This window comes from Aquila chrysaetos, chromosome 12, assembly GCF_900496995.4.
Source record: "Aquila chrysaetos chrysaetos chromosome 12, bAquChr1.4, whole genome shotgun sequence".
Classification (NCBI taxonomy): domain Eukaryota; kingdom Metazoa; phylum Chordata; class Aves; order Accipitriformes; family Accipitridae; genus Aquila; species Aquila chrysaetos.
In genome coordinates, this window is record NC_044015.1 from 23,573,923 (window position 1) to 23,593,434 (window position 19,512).

At 38.3% G+C, this 19,512-nt stretch overlaps 1 protein-coding gene across 4 annotated transcripts in view; it reads right to left on the bottom strand.

The window, feature by feature from the left end:
* The window catches only part of LOC115348983 (very-long-chain enoyl-CoA reductase-like), a 25,526-nt gene continuing 6,014 nt past the window's right edge, over positions 1-19,512 (bottom strand). For 2 of the 4 annotated variants that reach the window (XM_030032608.2, XM_030032606.2), the window contains exons 2-13: positions 14,396-14,446; positions 13,847-13,898; positions 13,466-13,510; positions 12,029-12,132; positions 9,831-9,946; positions 9,607-9,712; positions 5,023-5,095; positions 4,899-4,942; positions 3,430-3,487; positions 2,610-2,698; positions 1,509-1,554; positions 1-1,409 (exon numbers count right to left, since the gene is read on the bottom strand). In XM_030032608.2, the coding sequence (XP_029888468.1) occupies positions 1,282-1,409; positions 1,509-1,554; positions 2,610-2,698; positions 3,430-3,487; positions 4,899-4,942; positions 5,023-5,095; positions 9,607-9,712; positions 9,831-9,946; positions 12,029-12,132; positions 13,466-13,510; positions 13,847-13,862 (825 nt within the window). In that variant the 5' untranslated portion in view covers positions 13,863-13,898; positions 14,396-14,446 and the 3' untranslated portion in view covers positions 1-1,281. Of the gene's footprint in view, positions 1,410-1,508; positions 1,555-2,609; positions 2,699-3,429; positions 3,488-4,898; positions 4,943-5,022; positions 5,096-9,606; positions 9,713-9,830; positions 9,947-12,028; positions 12,133-13,465; positions 13,511-13,846; positions 13,899-14,395; positions 14,447-16,487; positions 17,435-18,869; positions 18,927-19,512 lie in introns of those variants that run through there. The other 2 variants (XM_041128033.1, XM_030032605.2) reach the window with 2 other exon arrangements.

A 19,512-nucleotide genomic window follows, 5' to 3' on the forward strand; every position in this document is an offset into this window, starting at 1 on the left:
TATATATAAGGACATTCTTGCTTTTTACTGTACAAAATATTATGAAACTCCAGCAACCAGCTGTAGTCTTCCTGTTTTGCCATAATTATTTCAACCAATTTCAAAATACAGTCTAGAATTTATTGCGTATTTCACCCTTACAAATAGTTGCAAAAATCTTTCTATACATCCATTATAGATAAATAAATTAATCATGAAATAAAACAGTATCTATGCATTCTTTTCGTATTCTAAAATAGCTTCTTTAAAATGTCATTCAAATAGATTGCAATAGTCTTTTTTTACTAGATTTGCACAAAACCCAACTAAGTCCCACTGAACATCTTGAGGAAAAAACAACCAGGAAGTCCAAAATGTAGCTGATTTTTCTCCCTGGCTCTGAAAATAGGAAGGGAGCTAGCATTCTGAGGACTAGCAGTCACTTCGTGTATTTACAAAGTGTATTAAAAATTATTCAGAGAATGCTGACATAAAATGCTAGGTAAAAGGTCCTTTAGTATCATAGGGACTTGTTATATGAAAACAGGCCCAAAATCACAGATATAGCATAGATCAGCTCTTCTGAACCTTATTTACTAGTATGCAATTTAATAAGGTAGAAGACTAAAAAAAAAAAAAACAAACAAAAAAACCCCAACAATGCAGGATGTTACATCCACAAATACTTCTTACTTCAGATTCTCGTGGCAAGTTAGGGGTTAGACCCAAATCAGGTATTTGAGATATTGCCTGTTTTTTTATTCCAGGAACAATTCATATTCTTTGGTAATGTTATTTGTTACAAAGCACCTGCCTCCAGGCAGCACACTCTCTTCTTCAAGTCAAAGATGACAGATCATGCAATCGTCTTCAGGCCAGCTGGCCACTCTGGCTGAGCTGAGCTCTCTAGTAGTTAGCTGGTATGTACTCATTCCAATGTACTTATGTCTTGCAGAATGCCACTGCTAAATTTGGAGCTGCTTTTCAGCACAGACTTCTCAGTATCTCTGATCCATCAATCTAAATAGACTAGTACAGGAAAATCTAAGTCAATCAGGTTACAGTGAACTGTAGGGGCTTTTGACTACCAGCTGTGCAATGAAGCCTTATTTTTTGAAGGTGCTTCTGAGTTGAGAATTCTTGAATGTAAGGAAGTGTGGCTTTCAAGTGCAAACAATTTCCCTCAGCAGTGGAGATTCAACATGCACCCAAATCCTTTAAACTAATTCACTTATTTGGCAGGAGGTTTATGAGCTTTTTCTTCTTGAAGTTCTGTGCAATATTCAAATTAATCCTTTTTTCTTACAACAAAAATGGAATAATTGGCATTCGAAGGCTTGGATAATCCTTGAATTCTCGTAGATAGGTGCAGTGTTTATCCTTTGCCCAGATTGTCATCTGAATGAAGCAAAGCAAGGTGAACAGCCCCACTGGAAGGAAGGGAGAAAAAGATACGTTTCATTACCAGATTAAAACCAAACTCTTGTTGCTGCCATCACTTCAGGATGAAGTACCAAAACATTACTCACCTGGAACACACTGAGTCATGATAGTGAAACTGATCCAGGTCCCCACCTGTTTTGGCCAAGGAAATTTAAAATATTTCTGGTGACAGCATTTGCATTTATGTCTCTATTGATCAAAAACAACCTTGTCCTAGTATAGGTAAATAAAAAAGCCAAGGTCAGCCAGATCAATTTCTAGTGTTAATAACCTTTAGCCAAAAAGGTGAACAGTGCCTTACCACAAACAAAACCTTCGTGTTTTCTTCCATAGCTATTATCATGACAAAATTTTAAGTATTACAGCATAGTGTCCTTTCTGTTTCTCTGCCTAATTTGTATTTGTCACATCTCCATTAATGCTAGGAATGGTAACTTTCTGTAGTCTGAGGCCAAATGCTGTTCTCATTAATGTCTGTTAATCTCTACTGAAGTTAAAACCTGATGCTGTCTTTCTGTGCAAGAGTGAATTTTACACTGAGTTGCACTGGTTTTAACTGCTTTTGAACTGAGTCAGGAGTTTGGCTCCTGATTAAGGAATATGAAGCAATAAACTGTTTCAAGCTTCTAAAAAAGCAGTCACCACCAACACAAATGACTGTATAACTTAAGAAAATGGGGAAGACAACCTGGGCCTATTTTCTGTTTTCTCTACCACAGTATCTTCTATTTGTCTATTTCCCTGTTTTCTCCACCACAATATCTTCTGTTTGTTTGCCCGCTATCTTCCTGCATACTGTTATATTCGTGGGCTCTCTTATATTATAAATCCACCAGATGCCCCCATGCCCTCACTGCAACACACATTCAGTGGCAATCTCCCTGTTCCTGTCTGCAAAATTTGCACTGCTTTAAAGTGTATCTGTCTGGTCTAGCAGCCACACTGAAGCATAGGCCCAGGGTCTGAGCTGTCAGTTAAAGGTTAGCCCTGTAAGTGCTGCCTCAAGGGAGGAGAGGAAGAACAGACAAGTTCCTGCCTGCAATCTGATTTAATGGGGCCTTGGGGAGGAGGGGAAATGTATTGAGCTGAACTGTTTCAGAGGTTTCTTCCATGTTTTAACATTCCAAAAGAAATGAAAATATATTCAGCAAAACTAAAATCTTAACATCTTGTTTGAAAATACATACCTCATATGTATAGTTAGGGCAAGATACAAAGAAAAACAGCCATGTGAAAGGATTCTTTGTTGGATATGGGATCTTACGGGTTTTGGATCCTATAGATTAGAAAACAAATCACAAAATATTCACACTCCTAAATTTATTGTTTCCTATAAAGACAACCCAAACCTGCCTACTCCTGTGTCTCATCACTGTCAGAGGGACAAGCAGGATCTGGGAAAACAGGATGTCCTCTGGACCCACAAGAAGGAGTAGGATAACTGTGAGGAAATGTTCTGGGCATTAGAAAGTCATCTACATATACCTTTGATCACAGCCACTCCTGTAAGAGGTACCTCAAGTTTTAGATTTAGAAGTTAAGGGTTTTCTCAGATTGACTGCCAAAATCCCATTCTGTGACATAGTTGATAGCTGTAAGATGTTTGGCTTGTGCCCAAAGAACCCTGGCCTGCACAGAGATCTCGTGCCCCTGTAGAAGCCAGTGAAATTACTTTCCCCTGCTAGTGTAAGCTATGCTTTGTTGAGCACTGTTGCCTTTTGCACTACCAGTGTAACTAATATAACTGCTCCCCCCAACACAATCTGGCCCTAACCGATAAAAATTACAGTAACATAAGAAGTGCTGTTTAACAGTCTGGTGTTGGATTCCTTGCACTGTCTGATCTTCCCTAGAATCCAATCTTTACAGTACTGAGCAACCTGCACACCCACAGCAGTCATCTGGTGGGTATCAACGCCCTACGGGATCAGGTCTTTCATGAGGTAGAGTAACTGTAGAAATACCGAATAGCTGCGCAAAAGTGAAAAATGATAGTGCAATTTTTACCATTTCTCCGGAGGTCACTGAGTGCAACATGAATGGAAAAATTTCCAGCTTCACACAGCTGCAAGAAAAAGCATGACAGAGTTAAAAATGTGCTTCCCTTCTATTTACTTTTCTTCCTTTTGTTATTTCCTGGGGTACTTAAAAAAAAAAAAATCAAATCTATTATAAACAAGATTTAAAAAATGGGAGTTAATGCACCATAATAAATATACTTAACCAAGATTGCTCTCTGACAGGAGGATGGAATGTCTTTGTTCAAACACGAGTCTATATTATACTCTGTTATATACTTATGATATTTGCCAGCAAATACGGACTCAAGTGTCCAAAAGATCAAATTTACTACTTATACAATCCCCATGAGATCTAAAGGCCATAAACCAAAGAGGATAAAAGTAAATCCAGGAGATACTTGCTTTGTCTTTTGATTATTTTTATGTCTTCAAAAACACCCAAAAAATTGATCTGGATCGTTTTGGTTTCTCAAAAGTTATTAAAATCCCAAGGAAGATATGGGTTGCACTCTAAGTAAGTTTTCTTCTCTAGAGTATAATTGATATGAATCATGAAATATAATTGACCCAGCTTCCTCTACTGGTTTTAAATAATACTTCCCCAATCAATTATGTAGAAAGTGTATTGAAATGACCCATTTATATGATTATCGACAGTCTCCAGTGTCTGCAAAGCTTATCTATTAAAGCAAATGACCGGTGGTCAGAGCTTCTGAGTTTTATTCCCAGCTCTGTGCTTTCAGTTACGTAGTCTCTCTATAAAATGGGAATAGATTATTAACTCACAGAATTTTCATACTGGGAAGCTACTTTGAGATCCTGCAGTCACTGACAACTAGTTTCTCAAAGCAAGTGAACAGCTGATGTTCTAAACAAGTTAGTTATGCATACATAGGAAAAATGGGTGTATCTTTATTGACTACACTAATCTTGCTTCTGCATGTATGAAATGTTCATAGGAACTGTGAGAATGAACAGACAGTAACTCAAGAATTTGCTTCATAAGGAAAGCTGTAAAAAATTTCTGAAGCCCAGCAAAATGAACCTCTCTCCCTGGAAATTATCAGCAACATGCTTTCTTAGTTGGCCAGTTCTCAGAGTTTTATAACCTGTTGTGATTCTTAACACTCAATAAACAGTTCACAAAACAAACTCACTGGCTTTTAAACATAGTGTCACAAACTGGTTGTTCCAGGATTCTTTTAAAGATTACGAGAGATCATCCCAGCAGATAAATATCCCAGTCTTGGAATAGGTACTGAATGAAAATCTTCCCTTGTGTACAAGATCACATTAAAAACTCATAGATATATATGTTCTGTGTGCAAGTGGTCAGCTTTAGTAGTATGTCCCAAGTGTTCAAGTATCTGCTTATTCTATTCACTTCTCCACTTATACAACATAAGAAATAAAGCAACATGTTTTAGCATTTTATAAAAAGAGCAACAGACCTACCAGAAACATGATCACAGCAAAATTTATCTGTTTTTTCCCATAAGCTATAAAAAAAAGTTTACATGTGATTAGTACTAATATACAAACACATAAGTACTTAAATCAGGACTGTTTTGCTACTTACAAGGAGGAGTGTAAAGAGGATGATTGATATAATAAGCAAGCCAAGCTGCAAATCCCCAGTAATACAAGCAGTTCTGAAAAACAGGGAATTTTTCTTTGTTTTAGTACAGTCCTCTAGGCCAGTATTCACTGTAAGGACCGCTGATAACAATCAATTGGGCTGATCCTTCAAGTTGCTGATAATACAAAAAATGACAATACTAAGTGTGGTAAGGTGGGAACAGAAAACAGGAAATAACACAAAGGAAGTAGTGCTCATAGAGTAAGATTTCCTCCCAAATATCTCAGAGCTGTTAAGTTTATAAACAGTTTGAGAAAGTGTGATCATACTATTGAAAACAAATTGATTTTGTCTGGCAAGCTATTTGGCCAAAGATGAAGTGCCATACAGACTGTATGTTAAAGAGAGACTTGTTTTGCTAACCCCTGAGACTTTTTAAAACCAGATGTAGGTACTGTGCTGTCTTCCCTGCTTATTACTTTGTATTGCCCAGTCTCTCGCCTTTCTTCTCCTCCTTCACCCCACCAGTTTTCTTTCTTTCCATGCTTTACCTTTTCCTACCTAAAGTCATCATTGCCTGATGCTTTCCTCTGTCCTTTCACTGCAATATCTTTAGTTTTGTCCCTTCTGCTGCAGTCCTTGGCTTTCTGTGATCCAGCTTCCATTCTCTAAACTCTGATAACATAGCTGTCGCTAATGGTTGTACTGACTCATTCCTGACCAATCTCAGAGCTTGTTCAAAGGCTTCATCCATGAAAAAAACTACTTACAAAGACAATATCTACCTCTTGTTTGGTTTTCCTGGCCCTGCCTCTTGTGTTTTTTCTTCTGACACTCATTGTTGCTTCAGTATCTTGGTGACAGGTTACCTTCTCCCTCGTTATATATCTGTAGGTAGGAAGGAGGCCTTTTCTTGGCACATTACTCTTCTTCCTCTATGCTCTCACCTCTAGGTGCTATTCACTTGCAGACAGACTTTAACCCTTGTCAACAACTCATAAATTTGCCTCTCATCAGTTGAGATTTCTTCCTTTATGAAACCTAGTGCCTCAGTTTTTAATGTTTTGGGGCATCACCTGGACTTCAGCAAGAACAAAACTGAGCGCTTTAACTTCCTTTCATCACTTTTCCTGTTCTTTTCCTTCCCCTTATCTTTCCTTCCCTCCTATTTTCACTCTTCAGTAAAACACTGATCCTCTTACTCTTTCTGGTGATGCTTATTTCTTGGCCTTCCAATAGGTTCATGTACCTTAGACATTTCTAGGTCTTCCTGCTTTCTCCTTCACAGCTTTCCTTTCCTGCTCACACAGCCAAAATTCTTATCCAAGACTGCATTCTTTCCTGTCCTGACTGGTTTAACTTTTTTTTTTGGCTTTGAATTTTGCAGCCTTTTCCCCCTATATATACCAGAACTGCATTTCTAGCACTAATACCCCCAAAAGTGATGACCTCAGCATCTGCAACCCACACTAGCTGACTGAAGTGTCTGCCAGTGTGTTTTTCTGAAAATGCTGGTGAGGGGTAAGCCCCTCGCATCTGCTGCAAGCAGTTGTGTCAAACATTCTGTTGCATTTCCACTTTCTTTTCAGAGTTAATTGAACCACTGAAGTGCCCAGAAACCTCAGACAAAACGGACACCCTTTTGGGTATGCTGTAACACAAACACATAGTATGTCCTTGCTCTGAGATTATATATTAATAGATAACTGATGAGAAAGAGCAAATTATTAACCAATAATTACAGATCAGGTGGGACAAAAGGGCAGAGAGATTAAGTAACTTCCCTGTGATGACTTCCCTCTTCCTCAGGAAAAGCAGCAGAGCCAGAAGAATGACTGCAGTGAGGAACAATCTAGTTAGTGTCCTGTCCATAAATTATTGCTTTCTCCCTAACACTAGCTTCTTCCACCATCACCTACAATTTATTAACTGCTGTACAAACTTAGGTGGAAACAGTTTCTTGTAATCTTGGAATGGCATCTTATGAAAAACCCTTCCCTAACTTCAGGGCTTGCCATAGTATGGATCATATGGCAATGGATTTCAGTAAAGTAAAATTAAATAAATAAATTATCATGGCACAGCTCCCAACAAGACATGCTGTAATTAAACTGAACAAGTACTATTCGTCCAAAGAACATGATTTACTGCAAGAGTATTCCTCAGTTATAAGAAAAGGAGCTTTAAGATGAGTGGAGTCTGCCACTGCTAAGGTCCTTAGCAGTAACACTACAGATGTCCAGCTGCCACTAGAAGCCTTATTGCTCATACAAAAGCCTCCAGTGAGGTTCAGATAGGAACAGCAGAGTACATGCAGACTTCATAAACTCACTTGAAAGAAAGAAATGGTTTCTGTCCATCTTTCATATTCCAGATGAATAATAAAGCTTTACAACAATCTCTTATAAAAAGATTTTGTGGATCAAGTTCAGATATTGCAGGGATCCCATAAAGAAATTATTCCTAAGTTTACAAAGTTATGGTTCGGATTTTTGTCTTGTCTACTCCAAATGATGATCCCTGTGATGATTAAAACTATTTCTTAATGCCCTGCCTATGTTTATTCATGACCAACATGTACCCTTCTGTTTGTCTCTTTATATTGTTTTCTGATTAAATGGTATTTCTTTAGGTCTAGTGTTTTCTCCAGATGTTTTTATAGAAAGCAAAAATATCCCTTTTTTCCCATGAAAATGTTCAGTAAGACCAGTCATAAGACTAATCTTTGAGGAATTCCACTGGTACCTCCCTATTATCAAAGGTCTGACGTCCTTTTCTGGCACAACCACGATCAACTTTCCTTTAGTTGGTTCCTTTATCACAACACAATTTTTGTATTAATCCCTATCTTATTCAGCTGAAGCCAGTTCTTTACTAAGTTCAGATAAATCAGGTATTCTACCTTTCCATTGCCTAGAAAAATCACATATCTTAGAAAGAATTATACTATGTTAGTATATAGCATGAACAGCTTTTGGTGAACCCCTGCTGCATTTTACAGCATCATTTATTCCTATTTCCATTTGGTAAACAAAGGATGAAAATAAAAAATCTCATCAATTCCTGTCTCACATCTCTGCTTATTGAGATTGAAGTGTCTCTTGTTAAAGATGGTTTTCTACTGTGCTTAGGAAATAAGCTATCCATATCTGCTATGTATGTGATCAAACACTTCAAGTAAGAAGCTTTGTCTACCATCTCTGTGTGAGAGAAAAAAGGGAAGAGGATGTGATATTTTTCTCACTGGCACAATTTTGGAGTAACACCACCAAAGTCAATGAAACTATAAAAGCAAATCAAACCCAAACATTGCTAAGCAGGTAGAAGAAGAACTGTGAACAACTTTAGAGATGAAAGCAAGTGCCACCAGCCTGAGAAGGTGGAAACGCAGAAGTCATCAGAACGACTGGTACAAATGTCAATTTTAGCAACAACAGTTTGTATGGTCTGAAAGGAACGAGTAGTTGTCAGAGATGGCAGTGAGAAAATGAAGATTTATCACACTGTACAGATTCTTTTTCAAGGTAAAGTTGCTCATTTATCTGCTGTTCAGCATGCATTAGCTACTACTGTGTCAAGAACAAGTCTTTAAGAGATCTGCTAGCCTTCTAACAATGCTTGCACTCTTCCGCTGCAGAAAACAGTAGATTGCTAGGGAGGATTCTTTCTGAGGGCCACTGCTCACCTACAGACCCTCCTTCCATTTAGAAAGCATGAAGCTATCGCCAGAACTACCAGAGTGGCTGCACAGCTGTAAGGAGTTAGCCACAAGGCAGAGCTTCAGCAGCTAGGAGTATCACTGCCATAATGCAAATTCCAAGGGATTGTCAAAATACCAAGTGTTAAATACCCAAATGCTGATATTATACTATACATTTTTCCAGTTCTAGATGATAATCGCCTGTCTTCCTGACTATAAAGTGTATTTTTGAATATCTGTGTACTCTGTTGCAAGCATTTGTAAAATAACTACAGCCCATGCATAACCATGCAGTCCACTGTACTACTTCACAGACATCCAGGAAACAGGGGGTCTGCATCTCAACAGCTGCCCTATGCCACAGCCACACTGATAACATCAGGGAGTGCTCCTGCAGGAAAAGAAAATGCAGAACAACCGAGCTTGCTTTGCACTGGATCAAAGGTAAATTAACAGTTGCTTAACAGCAAAGACGGTGTTAGGGCCAAAGATGTAAAACAACTGTTACAAAAAGTAGATTTTTTTTTAAAAAGAGGCAACCCTCCCAATATTGTGCTTGCCTGTGCTACCTTAAAAGTTAACATTGTTAGTAAAACCTTCATGCCCAAGGAACTAGCTGAGTGAAAAGGAAGGGTGTGCTGAAGGTTTAAAATTCTAAAAGAGCGATGAGAATACTATAACATGAATAACAGTATGGCAACATGTGGGTTATACAATAGCGACATTAAGAAGTCTTTTGAAAGAACTACAGATTTATGGGTGAGATTTGCTGTGTATTATTATTACAGAAGCCACACCAAAAAATCTGTGCTGCAGAAGTAGAGCATAGGTTGGCTAGGTTGGATTTGTAAGGGGGGCTATGGATAGATGCTGGCACAATTTACCTTCACAATATTCCTCAGTGGCATAGTCCCATGGGAGAACCGATGAACAAATACTGTTTCAATCAACCTTTTGATGTAGTGGAAAGAATGGCAGATACATGCCAAGCTAGAAACAGCAAGACAAAAGCATTTAAGAGTGCTTAAAAAAACAAGTGTGGCAAGACATTTGGAATAAGACTACAATGCTAACAAGAAATACTGCTCAAGCCTGCAAACAGACTTACTTAACTACTGGATGCGGGCTTGATGTAAACCTCTCATCCAGTCCATAGACAAAAGGCATGCGGAAATAAAACAGAAAATAGATGAACAATGGACCTGTATATTCTATCAAAAATACCTGCAAAAAGAGAGAAAATAATTAGACAGCTGAATTAGATGGTGGTTTTGCTTTGATTTCTTTGTGATAACTAATGCAGTGGGATAAACACCTCCACTGACTCAGGATGGCATTTAGAGAGGCAGGGAAGGAATATCAGGTTTGGGCTTGGGCTATGAAAGTGGTAGACATGCATGTAACTGTTTTGCAATGCATTTGCCTCAGTTGCATACAAACAGCCATTGCCAGTGCAGCTGACACAGTATGGATATGAAAAGATAATCATGGCAGCCCAGGGATCATGATAAACATGCATGCATGTTACATTTACACAGCTCTCACCCTCCTCTTGCCCTCAAAAACTGTTGCTTTATTCTGAGTTAAAATGAAATTTGGTGAAGAATTTATCTTGAAAAAGAGCAGCTTTGTTTCTAATGAATATACTTTGTTTAAACTGGAAACACAGCTTGTAAGTGTTCACAGGTGACTCCATCTGTATGAACAGTTAGTACAGCAGATGTCCCGGAAAACAATCAATTCATTCTATGTTTATACAATCTTTAATTTGAACACAAAGAAAAAAAAAAAAAGAGGAAACTAAAGAAGCTATTATCTAATTTGATTTCATTTCATATAGGTCTGTATTTCTTAGGAGCATCATTTCAAAATGAAGTTAACTTACTTTGGACCAAACATTAACAGTTGAATTTTCCACACTTCTATAAGTGAGGAAGGAAGGTCCCTACCTCATTTATGGAGAAAGAATGGAAATTGATTGCACTTCTGTCAAAAAAAAAAAAAAAAAAAAAAACAAACAAAAAAGCACAACCAAAAAAACCCCACCCACTGTTTTCTAATGTATTTAGAGTTATTCTGACACTCAGAAAAGTTGTGTTATCAACTTCTGTAGGAATCAGCATTTTCTCTGGCCAAGATCGGATTTGATTGTAGATGAGAAGTTTGTCTTTTTTATTTTATAAGACTGAAGTATTTCTTGGCTTATATTTGAATGAAGTAGCTTGAAGGGCAGGGAGAGCAGAATATAAAGGAAAGATTATAGAATGGCAGAAGTCTGGTGTTACTCCGCACTGTGATATTTTGGTATATATTAATGCATTTGTGTCTTGGAGTCTACATCGCCATTAGAAGTTTTGCCTGTCTTACTGGTTTTTTGGGTTGTGTAATCGCAGCCTGATTTATCAGCATTGCATCCAAAGTACTGATGTGAAGATTCAGTCTTGCAGAACATTTGACTTTTTCTATTTTACCTCCTACGAATGTTGTCTTTGCTATTTGTCATTAACACAAGATTTTATTAATGTCTCATAGCTAAGAAATAGTGAATGTGCCTTTAAATTACTGGGTACTTTTCCCTTCGTGCTGTGCTGTTTCATTAGAACTAGTGTAATGTGTGCATCATGGACCTTCTGAAGAACTGGAAGGGTTACTGGTCACCTCACTGCACAAACAGCAGTGCTGTGTTGCCTGACGAGTGAGTTGTGACAGAATTTGCATTTGAGCTGAGACAGTAAATATGTGAGGTCTTTGTGGATGGCTACTAATATTGCAGAAATGATCAGCTGTCATTAGCCTGCCACTAGCATCCTGCGATGCAGCCACATGCAGAGAGCTAACCGATCTTACTTTCATGCATTTTCCTGCAGAAGTCACTTCAGTTACTGACATGTGAAGTTGCTCACATGCCTTTTTCCAGGACAAACTTGTGGGAGTATAATCCTGATCTTTGTCAGGAGAGTTACACAGGCCCTGTGAAGCAGATCCCCCAAAGGCATTTAAACACCTAGTTCCTAGTGATTTTGCAGCAGGCATCTAAATCCATTTGAGAACCTGCACCTTAGTTCAGTAGACCCAGCCTACCCTGCAGCAAGTTTTTCACTGCTGCTCTCCCAGGGAACTAGGCATTCAGAATATCCTGTTGCTGCTTTCCCTGATTAAATGAACGGAAGCAATGAGGGTTCATTGCCTGCATCCACTATCAGAGCAGGCATCATGCAGAAATATTGGAGAGAGATAAAAAGTGATGTAAGGATTAATTATGGAAAAATAGCCATTATAATGGCTCAGACTTGAAGCATAGCTCACCGTAGTCCATCCTATCTGTGGCCCTAAATCTTTAAAGTATAAGGTAGCAGTTGTGCCAACAGGGAGGTGCTGCAGGATTTCCTCATCCCTCAGGGACTTTCCTTCTGAGAAGGAAAGAAGTAATTACATCTCAGTGAAATTCAAGTGAACTTTGATAGCATACTAGCTTTATATCATGCTTTAACTGATCTGTGAGATTCTTTGATGTGACATGGGTTTACTGGAATCTCAATAAACAAATCAAGAATGTTTATACTTAATTTTGATTTATCCCTGTAATCGCATATAAGCCTGGATCCTCTATTCACACCAAGACAGTTAGGAGAATTCTCAATCCTATGTGCCTGCCTAATCTAGCAGACTTGCTACAGCAGAATTTGTTGATGGGTCACTGCCCTTTAACATAGTTCACTGACCTCCTAGTCAGCTGCACCTCCATCTCTCTTCTCTCTCTTCCTCTTTTCTCATTGCTTATTGTCAGGCAAACAGAAGCTAGGATAAGCTGAGATTGGAAGGCTCTCCCACAGAGGATTTCATTGCCTCCTCTTTTCCCAACCAACCAGCTAGGAGGTGATTCCACAGGACTTGAGCTAGTACTCAAGCTTTTAATGCCTAGATTTGGGGGAATCTCCAGAAGGCCAGCATTTTCTCATGGCAAGTCTCACAACATAAGTCCATGGAGGAGTCTGACAAGGTAGATCTTTGAAGAAGGAAATAAGATACTCATATGCCTGTTTTCCATGGACAGATCCTACACAATGAACTAATCTTCACCAGCATACTTTTAAGGGACTGTTTAAATAAAATTATGTGTAATGGAAGCAAAAGAAGAAAGTCCTACATTTTATACTGAATGCTAAGATGAATTAACACAGTTTGGCTATTAGACTTTCTTTTGTGCACCCAGGCCATGTACTAAGGCTTCTAGTAGCAATACCTACAACTGCATTAATGAAGTCAGCCAGCTCGCATCAGCTTTGTCAGCAAATCCTACATCCATGGCAATGTGTTTTGCATTATCTTACCTCAAAAGAACTGTAATTCCTGCCTGAGAGCAGAGGATTATGTGAATTGATACTCTAACTAATAGCCCTTTTTAGTACTCCCAGCTGAGCATCACTGTGGAGATCATTTCACTGCAGCTAAGGGAAATTAGTATCTAGATTCTGTGCTGCCTGTCTGAAAGCAAAAGTGCTCAGTAGTTAGAAAGTGCTCTGGAACAATGTGCAGACTCCTGAGTTAATAACCAAGCACCAGGCACATGGGTGGAACTCTGTTCAATACTTTCAAAGAATTAAATTTGTTCTCTTCAGCTTTCATAGTGCTAATTCACATAGCTGGAAACTCATTCTTAAGAGCTAATACCCATGCAAAGTACACCTTTTATGCCAGGCCCCTGCTCAGAGCTTTGTTACTCTAGCTCTCACAAGTACTTACTTGGATCAAGTTTTATCGACTGTCTTGCTGGATACCACCGAGGATCTGTAAGACCATACAGAATTGTGTGATAGACAATGCTTGTTTTAGATCATCCACTATTATAATGAATGCAACACAGCAAGATAAGATTTTGTTAAAGATTTTTAGGAATATTTATTCAACATGAATATCTGTGAGAAATTATGCAGCAGAAAAAATACAAAGGTTTATCAGGATAGTATGAAAAAATGATACTGAAATCTCACTGTGATCGCATTCATATGCAGGTTACTTCGCATTATGTGTGTGTACATCACATGTTTCAAACTATGTGATTTTCTCCTATTTATATACTGGATATTCTGATGTGATGTGAACTGCTGCAAAAATTATACTCACATAATTTATGGAACATCAATCTGATCTCCCTAATTGTGGCATTTGGTTCCACCTAGGCAACAAAAAATATTGTATATGTAAGATGCATATTTTGAAAGACAACTGCTAGGTGTAAGACTATACAAGTAGAAATGTGACTCAAACAATATAACTGTAACTTTCTTACAGATGGCTAGGATTGGTATGGATGATTCAAAGCACTTCTTACAGGAAAAAGGAAGGACAATTTGTGGCATCTGTTTCAGAGGCAGCTTCTCTAGCAGTGATCGAGAGTTACTACAACAGCATTGACAGTCTGACGGCTTATGAGTGAGTAAGGCACAACTGGCACCATCTTAGTGAAGCAGCTGAAGTTGTGCTCTTTGCCCAAAAGCTCCTTCTGCAAAAGGGTTGAAGTACTCTATAGTCAGTATGAAGTGTGCATAATCGTTGCCTCTTCAGTGGCCAAAGAAAGGCTATCAGATTAAATACCCTTCATAAACACTAAATTAACTTAAGTAAGTAATTTTTAAATAGTCACCTAGCATTTTAAACAGATATTTGGTTTACCTTATCTAGGTAGCATAGCTGTTTCTTTGTCTTCCAATCAAGGATTTCCACCTGATAGGACACAAAATGATATTTACTAATTATTGGCTAAATAATCTTTAAACTCTTAGTCGATTCCCAAATTCACAACCATTGTTCAGAGTGAGACACCATTCTTCTCTGATCTGTGGACTGTGTTAAAAACACTTCTGCTGTGCTCAAGAGACAGCTTTAATCATAGCCAGGTTCTCAAAGCACTCAACTTGCAAAAAAAAAAAAATATTCTTGAGAAATAAATTGTCTTCCTGGATATATTCAGAAGCAGAATTAGCTAACTTATTGATCAAAACACATTGATCTGGGTTATTTTCTTACACTAGAGCAAAAGGAACAAAGAAGGGATAGAGAAGCTTCACAGGAATTGCTCAGGAACAGAATTTTTATGATTTGTAAAACTAGAAAGGCAGTTTGAGAAAAAAATTTAAATGTGCATACATATGCATGTAAGCAAATATTCTGACTATATACAGCTTGAAGATTAATGTGCATTGTTCCCAGAATAATTGAATTGTAAAGAAAGTGGAAAACATTGGTGGACATAATGAACAGATGCAGCTAAAGATCTGGACTTCACAAATCCTTAAAACGTTGTTACAGGAATACTCAGTATTACTCCTGCCTCTCAGATCACCTGTATTAGTAACTACATATTAGCATTTTATATTCCAAGCAATGGTTTAGCTACAGCTCTGAGAACAAAAGAGCAGTTTATTTCTGTGATCAAATGGCACTTTGGCAAAAGGTTGATTAAAATTATTTTAATCAATAGCCAAGCAGAAAAGTCCCCAGAGTTTTCAAAGTCCAGTTGCAGCAGGCTAGCAAAACCTAAACTACAGTGATGGTGTTTTAATTTCATTTGTTCTCATCAAACACTTTGTAATGGAACTTTGTGGTATAGCTAAGAGTAAAAGCTGAAAGCTTATCTGTCACACTAAATGACTGGGACTATCATTACTTAGTACCAGAAGAGTTTGTTGGGTTTTTTTTTAAATAAACATCTAGCATTAATTAAGTTCGGTATTAACTGGCCAAGAGGGTAGATTAACAATAGACATTAAATATGATTCCTTACTAAAAATAGGAGTCACAGTCCTGTATCTTTCTAAGAGGGTTGCTTTGAAGAGATCACTTGGTTAAAGTATCTTATTTCCTTCTTTTACTTGTCCCAAATTTTCCTTTCTCTATTGGTGCAGCAATGGAGCACTTCAGCTCCAGCCAGAAGTATCAAATCTGATCTCCACGAGGAATACTAATGCAGTGACATTTTCTACATGTGTATTGTAAGCTCTAAGTGGTACATCAAGGGTGGTAAGCACTTTTCCTCCTTCTTGATACATAACGAATGTGTGACAGATTATTGGGATATTGTATGTTTCCCCTTCATTTTTTATATTTGAAATAACACAAATTTCAAGCTTTAATGTCTTTGTGGTACATCTCCATCAGAAAGCAAACAAAGTGGATTCCCTTCCCAGAGGGCTATTCTTGAAATACAGCATTCTGACTCTTGCAGTCCACAGAAAAAGTACAGTGGGGGCTGTAAACCATTTTTTGTCCCTTCTGATGCCGAGTTGCTACAAGGGTTATTGAAACCTTTGGTGTACCTCAAAGCTCTTGTGTCAATGAATACCATTGGGCTTCCCTACGGACTGCAGCAGGGCCCACAGCTTTAGCAGTCTCCTTCCTGTTCCGTACCCACTCCCAGCATACACATATTGGATCAGAATCCCCCAGGAGCAGTTTTTGTCTGTGGCCTTCAGTGGCTGTTTTAGAGAAATCTTCTCCAGGCCAATTAGAAAGTGGTTTGGATATCTTTCTGCCACCTACACTCTTTTAACTGGGCTATTCTCATTATGTACAAGGCCAGACTGAAAATTATAGAGCATTTTCTTTTGCTCTGTGGTTTTCATGGGAGTGGCTGTACAGAAATTTAGGTACTTCTGTGAAACTTTGGAATCAGTGTGGAAAACAAACAAACAAATCATCCAAGATCTTCTGTGCTGTTATTTGGGTCCATTTCAGCATGTCTCTTTAAAGTGCCAAACTGACATACCTGCCTGTACTGGCCCATTTCTTCAAATACCAAGAGGGAGCCTACAGACATGTCGGATCCAGACTCTTCCTGAAGGTGCACAGTGAGAGGCAATGGACATCAGTCGCAATATGGAAAAATCCAATCAGATACAAGGAAATTTTTCCACCATGAGCTTGGCCAAACATTGGAACAAGTTGCCTAGAGGGGATGTAGAATGTCCATCCTTAGAGGTATTTAAAACTGGACTGGACAAGACCCAATGCCTTTTGATCTGGTTTTATCTGCTTTGAGCAGGAGTCGCACTACATGGCTTCCAGAAGTCCCTTGCAACCTAAATTATTGAATGTTTCTATTTTGGGGGTTTTTTTTGGGACACTTATTCCTGAACTTCAAACATTTCAGTTAATTTCATTTACTTTCAAGATCTAAGCAAATATCAAACATTCCTTCCCTTTTCAGAAAGACGGATGCAGGAACACAGTGTTAGATTCCACTCCAGCCCATAGAAAGTTGTGCAATGACAGAGTGAAAACAAGGTGACTGTTTCCTCTAATTATAATGCCTCTTAGCTGTATCAGAACCCCCCCCCCCGCCCCAGTGTTTAGATGTTCCCTGCATAAGGGACAGAAAAGCCTGATCCAAGGCAAGAAATGTTATCTTTCCTGAACATAATGGCCAATCACATGAACCCACGTAGCACTGAACACAGTGTTTCCAGTCTTCAGGCGCAGCACCGAGTCAGTTAATGTATTGGTTGGCAACAGTTTTTAGACACCCAGCAATCTGTTCTTGGAACATTTACTGATGGGTATCATCCCTTTCAAACATAAATTGTTTGGCTCAGAGAACTTTAATTTCTATGTGTTTTCAAAACATTTAGCACAATAGGACACTGACTGTTGGCCTGCACTAGTGCAGTATGACTTACAGTCCACTTATTTGGTGACTTTTTAAAGGCATTTTAGCTTCTCTAAAACTACTCTGAGTAGAACTTAATCAGTAGGCAGATTTGTGCAAGATAGCTATGTCTTTTATAAGTGACTACAAATATATATCTTCAATGTTTAGAAGACATTTGTTGTAGTGCATAAGGATTAAAGATTGATAGTGTCTTTAAAAACAGAAAAATTCTTGATTATTATTTTTTAAAAGAGGTCAAGGGCAAAGAATAATCAATATACAATATAAGCAGAGAAAAGTACATTCAACTGTTAAACTTTTATTCAGAAAATAGAAGGGGAAAATAAAAGGGGAAAAAGTTTATTCATAGGGGAAAAACAGTTGAGCAAACAGCGTTTAAAGAAGAATTTTTAAGATGCAGTGTCCCTGCAATAGGTCAAATTCCCGCAGCTTAAAGCCATATCAAATGCTTAAGGATCAACAGATCTTCAAAAATTATGTGATAACTATTAGGGAAATACTGACACACTTATCATGTCTCTGCACCTTGGAAGTTTTATTTGCAGCCATTTGTACTCAGCAGATTCAGTAAACTAGCTGAGTGAGATTTTGTGAACACTGACGTAAGCATATATTGTATTGATTTCTTTTGGAATTACTCAGTAAAAAAACCGCTTATTTTACAATCTAGGAACAAACCAGCCCAAGAAAGAGTAATGCAGAATGCATTCTCCCTGAACTATTAGAGTGCTTACATAAGTCAGGTTCCTTGAATTTAACACTAAAAAAAATCCATTTTGGTTGCCACGGTCCTAATTAAATCTTTCTAAACATTTTGTTTTTCCTATGGAATTAGTCATTTTCTCTATCTCCTTAGACTTTTCTGGTAGAATGTGTTGTTCCTGAAGGAAGTAAGCACGCCTTAGTGTGATCTCACACTACAGCATATCAAGAATAACTTTCCTGAAGTCAAGAGAGTTAAGCCAAAGGGAAATTACTGTAAGTGTACTTACACTGAAAACTGTGTTTGTGCTGCTGCTACAACTGACTCAGTATGAGACTTCCCTTGCACAGGAATGTACAAACTGTTGCAGAGGATGAGTCTAAGGATCCATCTAGAATGGTATCTTTCTGATATAGCCAGCAGCAGGTGACTCAGAAAAAGTAATAAAACAGGGCAAGAATGTAGTGACTGGGGGGAGGGGAGGAGACAGACACAGAGATTGCGATTTTCCTGCACCACAAGTGCTGTCTTTGTATTTAATAGCTTTTCATGGATTTTTCCTCAATTAGTTTATCCACTCACCTTTTAAACCTGTGTAAACTTTTTGCATGCACAGTGTCCTGAGGCAGAGAGTTCCATAGCTTAGCCACATGCTGTGTGAGGAATTCCCAAAGCAGAACCAAGGCAAACGTTTAACCAGAAAGCAAAATTTCATCGTCTTACCTGTGGAGTGCTGTACCTTATTCTGCAAGTAGTCCAACTAAGTGAAGCCTTACCTCTCTGAAGCAATTGGCTCATATTTCATGAGACTAGAATCTTATTACATTATTTCACTGTGTATAAAGAGAAGAGATACAGTGACACCCATATTTGAAAGGTTTTATACAATTAATTTTCACTTTTGTAGAATTTAGATGTCTAACATTTATAGGTTCATAAGATATACACTAGGTACTTACTCCTCAGCTTCCTAAGTTCTGCTCCTATACAAGCTAATGAGAAGCACTGTCTGAACTGTGCTGAAACTCATAGTACATTTTTATTTCTTCCACCTGTTTCAGACTTGTTAGTTAGGTGTGCATCTAAATCCTCGAGGACCTTGATCCAGTAAGCACCTTTATCCCAAGGTCAGCACAATGCACAGCATTTAGATTATTCCTGAATGAAACTAAACTGTCAGCAAAGGAGATAATCTAGTTCTTCACGCTTTATATGTAATGATTAGACACACTGACAGGAGGTGGGAAAATTACTTTAGACTGTCTTCTGCCATTCCCCATCCCTCCCACAGAAGGCTTGGCTGGCTTGGGCCACCCAGCAAGGAATTAAGGATTCAAGAGAGAACAAAAAGTACAGGCAGGAGAGGACAGGAATGTGTTCTAGTGAAAAGGGCTGTCTCCTACCAAAGAGAAATCCTGA